This window comes from Cottoperca gobio, chromosome 7 (assembly GCF_900634415.1).
Source record: "Cottoperca gobio chromosome 7, fCotGob3.1, whole genome shotgun sequence".
Lineage (NCBI taxonomy): Eukaryota > Metazoa > Chordata > Actinopteri > Perciformes > Bovichtidae > Cottoperca > Cottoperca gobio.
The window spans coordinates 15,634,237-15,647,454 of record NC_041361.1 but is presented as its reverse complement, the minus strand read 5'-3'; the positions used below and the strand labels follow the sequence as shown (position 1 = coordinate 15,647,454).

General features: G+C 40.0%; 1 protein-coding gene across 2 annotated transcripts; it reads left to right on the top strand.

Annotated features, from left to right (window-relative positions):
- Positions 1 to 816: 816 nt before the first annotated feature.
- On the top strand, positions 817 to 12,744 carry xpc (xeroderma pigmentosum, complementation group C). 2 transcript variants are annotated; one of them, XM_029436371.1, is made up of 14 exons: positions 817 to 1,147; positions 3,143 to 3,433; positions 3,580 to 3,676; positions 4,603 to 4,687; positions 4,798 to 4,955; positions 5,117 to 5,237; positions 5,343 to 5,432; positions 6,670 to 7,506; positions 7,599 to 7,759; positions 8,413 to 8,494; positions 9,934 to 10,065; positions 10,235 to 10,404; positions 10,973 to 11,066; positions 11,192 to 12,744. In XM_029436371.1, exons 1-14 carry the CDS (start codon positions 1,039 to 1,041, stop codon positions 11,516 to 11,518), a joined length of 2,754 nt encoding a protein of 917 aa, XP_029292231.1. In that variant the 5' UTR covers positions 817 to 1,038; the 3' UTR covers positions 11,519 to 12,744. The 2 variants fall into 2 exon arrangements, with proteins under 2 accessions (XP_029292231.1, XP_029292232.1); XM_029436372.1 differs by lacking the exon at positions 817 to 1,147 and having other exon boundaries at positions 3,263 to 3,494.
- The last annotated feature ends 474 nt before the right edge of the window (positions 12,745 to 13,218 follow it).

Below are 13,218 nucleotides of genomic sequence, written 5' to 3'. Positions count from 1 at the left end.
CCTCAATGTCCAAAATGTGATATTACATTGCTTAAAAAATAAAAAACATACATAAAACTACTTTTAGTTAAAATACAGCAGCAGCAGCAGAGATATGAATACATGGTTGTGTCAGCCTGAAAAGGTAAGTACAGATTTTGGCGGTAAGAAGAAGAAGGCAAGTTAGGCTGATTGGTGTGGGTGCAATATTAATTTATTCTTTTTCTATTGACAAAAGGATAATCTACAAAAACTCAGAAAAAAATGGCAGCACATAGAGAACATATATAAGTGATTCAAGTACATATGAAGAGCTTAACATTATAATATTTGAAGACAATTACATACATATTGTGTATATACAGATACAAACAGAGTTTTAGGAAATAAAGTACCATTATTTTCAAACAGCTTTTTACTTTAGTGAGTTATAAAATTTCTATTTGTGAATTTAGAAAATGGCTTATACAATAATGCAATTAATTAGATATTCAAAAGCGCCATCTTCTGGATTATCACATTAACGAATAATAGCTTTAAAAAAGTGAGTCTCCAGTTCTATCCAATATGTGTGGGATAAATAGGCGAGAAATTGTTTCTATATAGCCTGTTATGTTTACAAAAGGTACAAGAAATATCAATATCTGTAAACTTAGTGCAAGGCAATTAACGTGGGATATTTTATGTACAATGTTGAAATGTAATTCCATATCCTCGTTTGAAATACAATACTTATAGTAAAAGCCAAGACTTTCCCCAGTTTATGTTTGTCAATTTTAGACCTCCAGAGAAACTTGCTTCTAGGGTCCATTATTACCGACGAAGAAGAAGGAGCGGACGTGACGTCAGAGTCCGGCCTCCAAAACAACCGGAGTCCAGTTTCTTGTTATGCAAGCTTCTGTGTGAAATGTTGGATAACTGCTGTTTCCCTGCGTTTATACAACACCATGTGGAGAGCGGGGGGACTTCCGCCGGTCTAGTTTTGCCTAAATACATTTACGTTTGAAGAAAGTGAATTGTATTGAGAAGAGCTTGAGGAAAGACAGAAAGACAGACAGCATGGCAAAGCGGAGAGAGTGTGCAGCAGAGGCCAATACAAAGAAACTGAAGCAGGGGCTGAAGGCAAAGCGCAGCGGAGCAAAAGCCAGAGTGAAGAAGGAAACTGCAGGTATGAAAATCCAGGACTGATGCACCACTCCTATCTGGACGTACATTTACATCCTGCCTGTTTGCTGCAAAGGATGTGTGAAGTTTGCATCAAAAGAATGAATGGGAAACCACATTTAGCTTGCTAACGAGTGTTAATCTCAGACTGTAAAGTGAGCGGAGTCAGTTTGGTGGTTGCAACAGCAGACGGGTCTGTGTGTGTATGTTACCCTGAGCGTATGCATGTAATAAAGTTTTTATTTGAGAAGAATACACATGTATCCTGCTAAATGCATCCTGTTTTATATGGTTTAAGGTTATGCATTATAGCTGATTGTTATTGCAGTTCTCACTGAATGAACTCGTTGTTAACGATGTAGGTTCAGTACTACAGGTCAATGACTGAATAAACTGATATACTTTTCCAATAGCATCACGTAACGTTAGTGTTTAGGACTGCAACTAGCAATTATCTTCATTATCGATTAATCTGCAGATTAGTTTCTAGATTAATTGTTTGGTCTATAAAATAGGGAAACAGGTCCATCCCAGTTTCTAAAAACCCAAGGTGATGTCTTTAAATGTTTTGTTTTGTCAGTCCAAAACCCAAAGAGATTCAGTTTTATATGACGTAACCAGAAAAGCAGAAAACAGCATTTTCTGACATTTTTACATGGAAAATTCATGATTAATCAATTATCAAAATACTTTGCTTCATCAACTAATTGTTGCAGGTCTAGTAGTAAATGCGAAATATATAATAAACACACACATAGAAAAAAATGACAAATAAAGATGCATCAAATGTTGTCACTTGTCATACATCAGAGAAAACTCTTCACACATGTAAAACTAAAACAGTTTGGAATCATTCATTTGGTCAACATGATTATATGACATACATACTGACTATATATATCATTACAGTATTGTTCCACTAAAGGTTGATATTGAATTACTGCCCAGCTTTAGAGAACTCACATCTTATTATGACCTCAATTTCTGGTGTTTTATCTTTGTAAGTGCTGTCAAAATGATCTTCAATAATTAAAACACATTTTCAGTGTTTAAATTGCATTCATACATATGGTTGTTTTATTATTGTCGCGCCCTTTAAGACACTTTGTTGAACAGCCAGAGTGCAGCTGCATGCACCAGTGACATGGATGGTTACTGGAGTGGATCTGTTGGCACACATACACATCTGTGCTCCACTTCTTCATAACAGGAAACATGTTTTTGTAAGGGGAACATTTCTATCCTGAGTATGTGTAAAGACATCAATTATTTTTTAATTTAAATGTTCCTTGAGTCTTTCTTAGTAACTACAGGTTACATTTGTGTATCTTAATCCAGGTCTGTGTGCCTCATTTTCATGTTTTTCCTCTTAATTCAAGTATTTCTGTATGTTTCTCTCTGCTCTTGTCACAGCTTTATGCACATTTAGGCATTGCTGTACTTTATTCAGAAAACCTACAGTAAGTGTGTGGAGTTTAGGAACAGCAGCATTATTGATAGCAGGCTGTATTTACTATAAACAAATTAGACTATGGTTCAGATGATTGGCAGCTTGTGTTTAATGTCCAGTGATTTGTAAACTGCGACTATAATTCCCATACGCCTTTCTGCTCCTGCTGTGAGGAGGACCCCCACCAGCATTGTACTTCTAATTAGTGTGTACTTGTATTTAGATGTAAATGTTGTAGAAAATGATCTTTTTATGTGTCCTCTAATCATAAACTGAGCTTTAGGTCCATTTTCTATGAGCAAAACAGAGCCCCACTTTACTATTTTTTAAGCAAATTTCCTTTTTAAATGTTACCCTGGTGGATTGTTTTTTTCGGGTGACCATACTGCTGTTATGCATTAATGTTGTTCAATCAAAAAGATCTCAACTATACAAGGAAAGAATAATTGAGAAGTATAAGACTGGAAACCAAACCCATAAACTACTCGGTCTTAATTAATACTCAAACCCTGCAGATTAAAATTATATGTTTCTGTCCTGTCCCTCCAGGAAATGGCATCTCAGAGGAAGAGGAGAAGCTCCAGAGGAAGGTCAAACCCAAACCACGTTCTTCCACAAAACAAGCTGCAGGGAAAATTTCTTCCAACACATCCACAACCCTAACCACCGTCAAAACCAGTAAATACTTCCTGTCGCCAGTGAAGGAGGAGGAGACTGACAGTGAAGACGACTCTGACATGGTGACCTCAGCAGCACCTGTGCTTACGATGAACGCTGGGAAAACAGAGAAAGAGGAGGAAGACAGTGAGGAAGATGAGGATGATTGGGAGGAAGTGGAGGGTAAGTGAGGGATCAGCACAAAACAGTGTTGCATACATTTCCAGCTCTTTTATATACAAAGGTGAGAAGGTTGGGGAAATATTATTTAAGCATGTTGGGAGGGAAATGGAAGTGACTAAATAATTGAGGGTGTCTGTGTCGATCAGAGCTCTCTGGGCCGCTGGGTCCTGTGGAACCACCGGAGCCCGTTCTGCCCACTCAGCCGGTGGAGATAGAGATCGAGACTCCGGAAGTCAGGAAAAAGTAAGTGGACATTTGTTTAGTGTAAAAACATTGTTTGGTTTTTAAATTGTCATCTGTTTTGGTTTAAAAGAAATTAGTATTCTGTCTATTTTTGTTTCAGTAAATTTCATCTCATCTTAAGTATAGTTCCATCAGCAAACGTCTTCGGTCTTGAAAAGGAAACGTTCTTGAGTTCTCTTCGGCTGAGCAAGTATTTGATAAGCCTTTATTCATCAGGCTCCTCAGATACCTTTCCTTCATGTTTTGCAATTGAGTCCCTGAAGAGCGTTTTCTTTTCTATGTTTTTTCATTTTCCAGAGCGCCTTAAGGCTCCGTAGATGTGAAACTAATTATTTTCGTATTTAACTTAAATCCTGAATTGGACTTCTTCAAACCTGAGGACACGCTGCATCATCGTGGGATATTTAGGAAAACCATTTCAAATGTTCACGTGTATGCATGTATTCCAACAGCCAATGGGTGCAAAATTGTACACATTTATTTTAGATTTGTGTGTGTACACAATAAGAATTTTATCAAAATCGAAATATGGAGTAGTGAGATATCCAAATCACAGGAGGCGTAACAATTGTTCAAGACAAAGAATGTGAAAACAAAAACATTTGGAATGAAGTATTGTGGTGCTGCAGACCTTATATCTACATACACCAGCGTGTTGCTGATATTTTGTATACGCCATATTTTTGTATATCTTATGCATTCGTCTGATACATTCTGTATTAGTAAGTGATACTCTATCAATAGGTTAGACATGCGTATCTGTATATGTTCACTTTTCCGATCCGATGAAAAGTTGGACGTATTTGGACTCTGACAAATGTTCGTATGCGCCGGCATACGTTTCTGTCATACGGATATGTGTGACAGGACCTTAAGGAGGATCCTCTGTATGTTTACTTTAATATTCATAATTTGTCATTGTCCAGGCAAAAGAGGCAGTTGGAGTTTGAGGCGTATCTGAGGCGGATGATGAACCGATTCAAGAAGGACGTGCTGATAGACACACACAAGGTGATAACACACAGACTGTACCCACATGTTTCTTTTTATCACTAAACCCCATGTCTGATATAAAGTCGCCGCAGTGAGATTTCAAAGCAAACCTGTGATTGGCCTCTCAGGTCCACCTGATGTGCCTGATAGCCAATGGGATGTTCCGCAGCCGTCTGTGCAGTGAACCCGACCTGCTGGCCATCACTCTGTCGCTGCTGCCCACCCACTACAGCATGGTCGCCAAGGAACGCATCGACCAAAACTACCTCTCTGGACTGCTCAAATGGTGCGTGCTTATCAAGTGTAAATTATGAAATGTGTAGTGGCTCCTGAAGCTACCTTAGAATATGTAACAACGTCATCTTATCAGTTACTATATTACCTTGGTGTAATTCCCACTGTATCTTCTATTTCCATTTTATTCTCTCCCTCCATCTTCACGTTCAGGTTTAGAGCAACATTCACCCTCAATCCCAGTCTTTCCTGGGAGGAGCGTCCGGACCCCCGGGCTCTGCTGGAGAGGCGGCTGGCCAGCCTGTCGGCCAGAAACCACCAGGAGATGACTCATGTTGGTATTTTGGCTCAAGACTAGTCGAATTAATGAAGTTCAGCCTTTGAGTGAACGCACAAAGGTAGAATAAACTCGTTAAATAACTGTTTGTGTTTCCTGCAGATGTTCCTGTTGGTCCTGAGGTCTCTGCAGCTCTTCTCCCGATTAGTTGTTTCTTTGCAGCCGATCCCTCTCAAACCGCCATCAGCTAAGGTACGTCAATCTGTTGTTGAGCCCTTTAAGTTACTGATGTAATTCCAGCAGCCACACTTTGCTTCATTTCATTTGATTGCACAGAGAAGACTGTTCTCAGCCTTCATGCTCAAGTTATCAGTATGATGTCTGACAACTAAAAGTCATGATTAACACAACTGGTGTGTTGCTCTGGCATAAAAGGAAAATCTTTACATTTTGACATGTGTACACATCTGACTCGCATCATTATTTATCCATGGAAACAAAGGGATCTTTATTTAAACAGGTTAACCTGAAAAAGATCAACAAAATGGAGTGCATAAATTAAATTGTTAAAGTGTTTCTATTAAAATGTATTGTCTACATTTTAGTACAACATCTATGCAATCATTAGACTAGAATACAGGATGATTTACTAATGTTTTTATAATTTGATATTTCAATTTGAGAATGAAGGACTCAAACTGTAATTTCTATTCTTTTAAATAAATCGAGCTGTTGCACAATCTGTCCACATATCCCCTGGTACCCCCGGCCTGGGAACCAATGGTTTATACTTTTCAGAAGTATATCTGTTTAACTTTTGCATAGTTTTGTTTCCAAGAGTCAGCAAAGCTCCAATCAGTGTAAGGACAAAACACTCTCTATGTTGTTCTACAAAATGTACACATACTAGTGCTTGTGCATATGTCTGTTCATTATAGACCAATGGTTCCCAAACTCTCTGTGGCCAAGGCACACCAAAGACTAAGCCAAAACCTCAAGGCACACCTGTGTTCATATCCAGGCAAAATCCCCTCTCTAACACAGAGTATCACTGTTATCACTCTGTGAACATTTATTTATCCTTGTCAGAAGCTATTTTCTTTCACACCAACAGAGAGTCTTTGATGTGTCACACTCTAATATTTCCCACCATGTGCAAACGGATAAAACGGGTTCGCTTTGACAGATTTCCTTTTTTTTAATGATTGTTTTATTTATATTTAGGCCAAAACATATAAGACCTATTGTTTCTATATTGTGAAATAAGTGTGTAGGACAAAGTGTTCCCCTGCGCTGCGCCCCACCTTCTACAAACCTTGTGTACAGTTAAATGCAATAGGCCTAATTGATTAAAAATCAAGATTCGTCTCACGGCACACCAGTGTTCCGCCACACACCGTTTGGGAACCACTGTTATAGACGATAAAACAATCTTAGCTGGTATTTGGTCTTCAGCTCTTATGCACAGCGTCTCTTTGTCTTTCTCCAGGGCAAAGGGGCTAGAACATCTACCGGTGCCCCAGGAAAAAGCAACACAAGCCAGCAAATCTCCAAGACCTCCTCTGAGACGAAAGTCTCTCCTGGCACCAAGAGACCAGCTGGAGGGGGAAATGTCAAGGGAGGCCGAGGAGGAAAGAAAGCAAAGACGAAAGAAAAGAAGGAGGAGGAGGAGGAAAAGGGGAAGACTATAACATCAGGAGGACAGAGGCCAAAGAACTCCAAACGCCGCAGCATCGCCTCAAAAGTCAGCTACAAGGACGAAAGTAACAGCGAAGGGGAAAAGGAGGAAGAGGAGCTTAGTGATGAGGAGGAATTTCAGGCGACCAGTGAGGAAGACAGTGAAGATTCAGCGGGAGGAGATAAATCCACAAAGAGGAAGAAGGGGAAAGGAAAGAGCCAAAACACTTCAGCTCCGAAGAAAAGGAATGGTGGAGGGCAAAAACAGGAGGAAGGCAAAGAGTGTGAGGAGGTGGAGGAAAAAGAAGAAGGAACGAACAAAGCAAAGCGAAGGAGTGGGAAAAAGAAGGGAGGGCCTGGAGCGGACGAATGGTTGGAGGTGTATCTGGACAAAACTTCATCCTGGGTTTGCGTAGACGTGGAGCAGGGTGTCGAGATGCCTCACCTCTGCTCCCAGAATGCAACGGCACCGGTGACGTACGTGGTGTCAGTGGACGGGGACGGCTTTGTGAAGGACCTGGGAAGGAAGTACGACCCCACCTGGTTGACGCTGTCCAGGAAGAGGAGGGTGGAGGAAGATTGGTGGGAGGAAACGCTTGAGCCGTTCCTGGGACCCGAGTACGAGAGGGACAAAAAGGAGGACAAGGAGGTGAGACCGATCAAATGATTTAGTTCATACACATACAACCTCCATCTTATTTTCTCACAACAGGTTTAACTCTCTCTGTGGTTTCCCACCAGCTCCAGAACAAGCTGCTGAACAAACCCCTGCCGATCTCTATAACGGAGTATAAGAACCACCCGATGTACGCCTTAAAGAGACACCTGCTGAAATATGAGGCTATCTACCCTTCAACAGCCGCCATACTGGGATACTGCAGGGGAGAGCCGGTCTACTCCAGGTCAGTAGTAAAACAGGTCAGCAATGCAGTGCGGCCTTATTTGGTTTGAATTTGAAGGACACAACAGATGTCAGCAGATGTCGCAGCCCTCAGGATCCCAAAGGACATTTGTACACTGGTCAGTTGTTTAACGAGGTGTTGACGCAAGCCTTGTACAGTCGGGACATTTCACATGGCCACTTCTTATTTATTAGGTCTTTTCACACATGTGTGTCCCTGTTTAGAATATTTTTTGAAAATGTTGTACTTAAGGAATGAAAGAAGACAGGTGCTTCTTCTTGCAGTACGTGTTTCGGTTTCTTGGAGGTTTGACCATCTCGTTGTTAGGATAGCTAAAGACGTGTGTCTGAATGTATTGTGGCTGTGCATCAGTGTCCACCTGGTGGAGCCATTTGAGAAGCTAAACTGTCATGTGCTTGAAGCTGTGTGGTGTTCACATGCTAATGATGATCTGTGAGGAGCAGTAAATTACACCTGCTGTTGACTCTTACTGTTTCTTAGCCACTGTTCATACTTACTTACACAGATACAACCAAAAGACTTTGAGTCTCATTGTGCTCAAGCCCTGAGCCAAACTTTAAATTCTTGAGGCAAATATGATTTCAGTCTGAAAAATAAATGATTTTTCATTCTTCTACTTCTCATCCGTTTAGGGATTGTGTGCACACGCTCCACTCCAGAGACACTTGGCTCAAAGAAGCACGCACTGTCAGACTAGGAGAGGAGCCGTATAAGGTGAGAGAGAATATTTTTCTCTAATCTGTTTGTTTCTCTTCTTGTTTGTTTCTCTTCCAGCCATAACTTCCCTTCTTTCATTTTTGATTCTGTTATTTCAGTTCCTCTTTAACTTTATACCACTCTTGCCCAATCCTTTCAGCAGTCTTGGCATGTTACCAAACACGAGGAGAAATTTCAGGAACAGTTAACCTCAAAATGGTCACCATCTTTTTATTTGAATGTAAATCAACACTCCACTCCACATGCAATGCAATTTTAACAGAGTTATCAACTATATATCTCCTGAAGTGGACGCGGTCTGGTTCATTTGAGCGGTGTAAATGACAAACAATCACCTGTGTTCCAAAGAGGAAGGTTTAACCGCACTGCGTAGCATATTATTCAGTTTCAATAGGAAACATACTTGTTTTTCTGCAAGTCACTGTAGTTTTCGACTGATTCCAGTTAGTTGGACTGTATAGCAGGTCAAAGGAAGTATTGTCAGTGAAAGTGTTGTATTATGACAGTGATATTTTGCTGCACATGCATTGAATACTTTGATGCTTTAAAATCTCAGTTTGTCTAAATTGGATCAACTGATGGTTGTGAAAAGGTTGCAGGCAGCAGCAGCCATAACTGAGCATTGCTTGATATCGAACTTTACTTACGATTGTGACCATATCCAACTTTATATACCATTACTTTAAGCATAAACCAAAAAGCTTCAATACTATTGAATATCAAAAAATGCCTTCTCATTAAATACTACATTTCATTACCTAAGGAGTAAATCTCATTAGCGCTAGTGAGCCAATAAGCATGCAGCATGCTTGTACCAATATTTAATAATGTTGTTGATTGGCTGTCTAACGTTAAACGCCGTAGAGGCAAAAACACTATGTTACTCCCAGAGACGGGGCTAGCATGTGTGATGTATTTTGAGAGGCTTGACTAAAGTTTGAGTCGCTTAGGTGTAAAGGAGCTGAAAAAAATAAAATAAAGATTTGTATCATAATGTTGTAAGTTCATTATGTTAAAATTGATTTATGAAATTAGTATTTTAAAAAGTATCGTTCAGGAACCAGTATCGAAGTCAAGGCAGCGATATAGAACATTTTTGAACGATACCCCACAATAACTGAGTGAGTCTGCATTCTAATTATTCACCCAGTGAACACTGATTATACACAAAGGTGTACAAATACTGCTTTAAAGGAAAATGAAAACACCAACAATCATCTTACTATTGACATGTTTATATACACGCAGACAAGGTTTTTTGATTGTTTGTTTTTAGTTAATTAACCTGTCTGTGGTGACACTCTGGAGATATTAGCTGTTCAGCCTCAACTGTGATTGAAACTGGTAGGACTCAATTCACTGTGTTTGGTTGCTGTATGACTGAACTGAGTAGATAATGAGACACTGTGTATAACCACCGTCTCCCTGTCTTACAGATGGTGAAGGGCTTCTCTAATCGCTCCCGTAAAGCCAGGATGGCGTCCGAGCAGAGGGAGGAGAACGACTTGTCTGTGTTTGGAGAATGGCAGACTGAAGAGTACCAGCCGCCTTTAGCTGTGGATGGGAAGGTAACTGCCTTTGTGGACTAGAATGATAATTGTGAGGAAATAGGGTCACTGGAGCAGCAAATATTAAGATACCACCGATAGAATGGAACGTACATTTAATAAACAGCGAATCATTTCAGAAGAAAAGTCAAATGTGGGCATCTGTTTACATGTTGTCTGTTCCCTTCAGGTTCCCCGTAACGACTACGGTAACGTCTACCTGTTTAAGTCCTGTATGTTACCGGTGGGCTGTGTTCACCTCAAGCTGCCCAACCTGCACCGCGTGGCCAAGAAACTGGAAATGGACATCGCCCCTGCGGTCACAGGCTTTGACTTCCATGGAGGATTTTCACACGCTGTGTAAGACGACACTGAGAAACCTCATAAAACATAAGGAAGTAGAGGAATGTGATCAGTTCAGCAGCAGGGCGATGATTTCAGTCCCTATCCCAGTCCCATTGTTTAACAACAGCACTTGACTTTTATTGCTTGTGATATTAACATTTGTTTTTATCTAATATAATATTCTTTCTAACCCCTGTAAGAACACAGAATATTATCTACATCATTATTTTTATTATGGAAAATCATTTATTTCACATTCATCATTTTACATAGTATCAGTATTACTGCAAGTAGATTCGCATAGCATTGCACACACTTAAAAGCAAAACCTTTTATTTGCTGTTGGGTTGCATGCTAAGGAAAGCTTCCACTTTTTCTTTCTTTCTCTTTGTTCTCTCCGGTAAAACAACTCAATAGTATGATGTGGATATTTAGTTCAGTCAAAAAGTCTGCACATTGTAAATTCAACTCACTGGACGTTAATATTCTCCTCGACTGCTTAAAAAAGAAAGAACAAAAATGTAGTTGTTGGTAATTGTGGTATAGGAAAAAAGTGAATATTTTCTTTGTGTGTGTGTTTCAGGACTGACGGTTACATTGTGTGTGAGGAGCATGAGGAGATTCTCAGAGCGGCCTGGGAGGAAGAACAACATCTTCAGAAACAGAAGGAGAAAGAGGTGTGTGTGTGTGTTGTGTGTGTGACTGGTTGAGTAGAAGCTAATAACTTTGTATAAAAATGCAGTTCTGACGATGTTGCTGTTAAGGTGAGAACTAAAGTTATTAACACTTTTCCACTTTCCAGAAAAAAGAAAAGAGGGTGATCTCCAACTGGACTCTGCTGGTGAAGGGGCTCCTGATCAGAGAAAGACTTAACCAGCGCTACGGAAAGATGAACCAGGGACTTGTTCAGGGAGCGGAGACCGCCGGTCTTTCTTCAGATGATGAGGAGGTGGTTGAGGGTGGAAGTCCTTCAGCTAAGACAGCGTCTGAAACCCTGGCCATGTCCTGGCCCCAGAACAGACAAGCTGAGGAGGACAGCGGGAGCATCAGCGGACTGAAGAGGAAGACGACGACAAAACGAGAAAAGAGAGGACAAGAGAAACATTTGTTCCCCTTTGAGAAAGCTTGAGATCAAAAAAACTACACTCGAGTTCAGTTAAATCAAGGTCGATTACACTTTGCTCTCAAAAAAGCAGCTCCTGATATTTACTCTGGAATATCTTCACATACCTTGAAAGCAGGATATAGTGTGCCTATTAGCAGGAGAGGAAAGAGAGAAACTGATCTACAGATCGATCTGTTTCTTTCACCGGTGATAATACATGCATTAAACCTGCTCCGTCTCAACCATCAGTGTGCATACTCTCATAATAACTCAAGTACTGTATTGTTAGCTTTTCATATGAGAGCTTAGTAGCAATACAGTACATGCAAAGATGCCAGGGAGGGGGGACAGAAGGTGAATGTCAAATCCAGAAAGTTGACACGAGTGCTCTTGTGCAGAAAGGTGTTTGAGGTTGCGTTGGCCATGAATATGAGCACAGGGAAGTGTTCTTACAACATGATACACTCAGCAAGTGTTCAGTGGGTGTGGTCCAAAACTCGATCCGCACACTGCAGGTGTTAGCCCATTGGGCATTCTTTCCCACTCAGTTCAGCACATAAAACTGTATGTACAGCTTATGCCAACTTGAATTGATGGCTTGTGTTGCAAGTAAACAGAACACCCCGTGTACCAACAACACTAAAAACAATGCAGGCTAACAAACACATTTCCCTTGGCTTGTAGAATGTTTCATTTAATCTCTTTCCATATAAGTATGTTTCCCCAACCTTGCCACCACGTGACGACCAACTGGACCACAGCCATTGTTACTGGCAAGTGTGCACCATGTAACCTGACACAATGAAAACAGAAAGTTGTAAGTTGTAAAGTTGTTGTTGAGTGAAAACTTTGTATTATGTTTTCAGGAACTACCCCAAACAGCCATGTTTTTGTAGCTGAGCACTTTTGAGTTGTTGACACTGTATTTGGGTTTTAGGATCCTCTTATCTGCCAGAGATAGACTGAAGCACACATGGACCATGTAACCCTTCTCTTGAGGTTTAGACATGGAAATCACTAAAACTGCAGTTAAGTTGTTAAATGACTTCTTAGCTCACACACTCTGTCTTGATCTCTCACAAATCTCCCTGTACTTCCTCTTTTTCTCTCTTTCCTTGTTATGCTGCTAATTTCATTAATGTTAACTTGTTCCTGCTGTATTCTGTATGTAAAATTGTTAACCGTTTTTATATTTTTCTAAGAAATGTTGAAATTACCAGTAAAAAGCAAAACAAACTAAAATACATTGATTTTTGTTACATTTATTGGACTTTTTTTTTAAAACACAGTTATAACTTTAAATGATTAAGTCAAGCATTAAAAAACAATTATTTATTCTGTAGTTAGACAATTGTCCATGAGACTAAAAATATAATTATTGTTTCATGATTTCTAATTAATTTCTGACCAGGTCTAACATTTGTCAAGAAATTTGCACAATTCCTTAAAGTGAAAATTTACAAAATCACAGTGAAAATATTTTAAAGTAAGGACTGATGTGCATAAACATCAAACGTTAGCTGCATTATATCGGATGTATCTTCCTCTTCTGCTGTTCAAGACCAATTACCAATGCATTAATTCTGCATTCCCTTCTCAGACGCTGCTGAGAAGCACAGCAGAAGGTAATGCATTGTTAATAAAGCCACCGGTCCTATACCTTCAGAGCTAAAACACTTAAAGAGCCACAGCACCTGCAGTTTCAGTCTAACGTGTGCCACCTA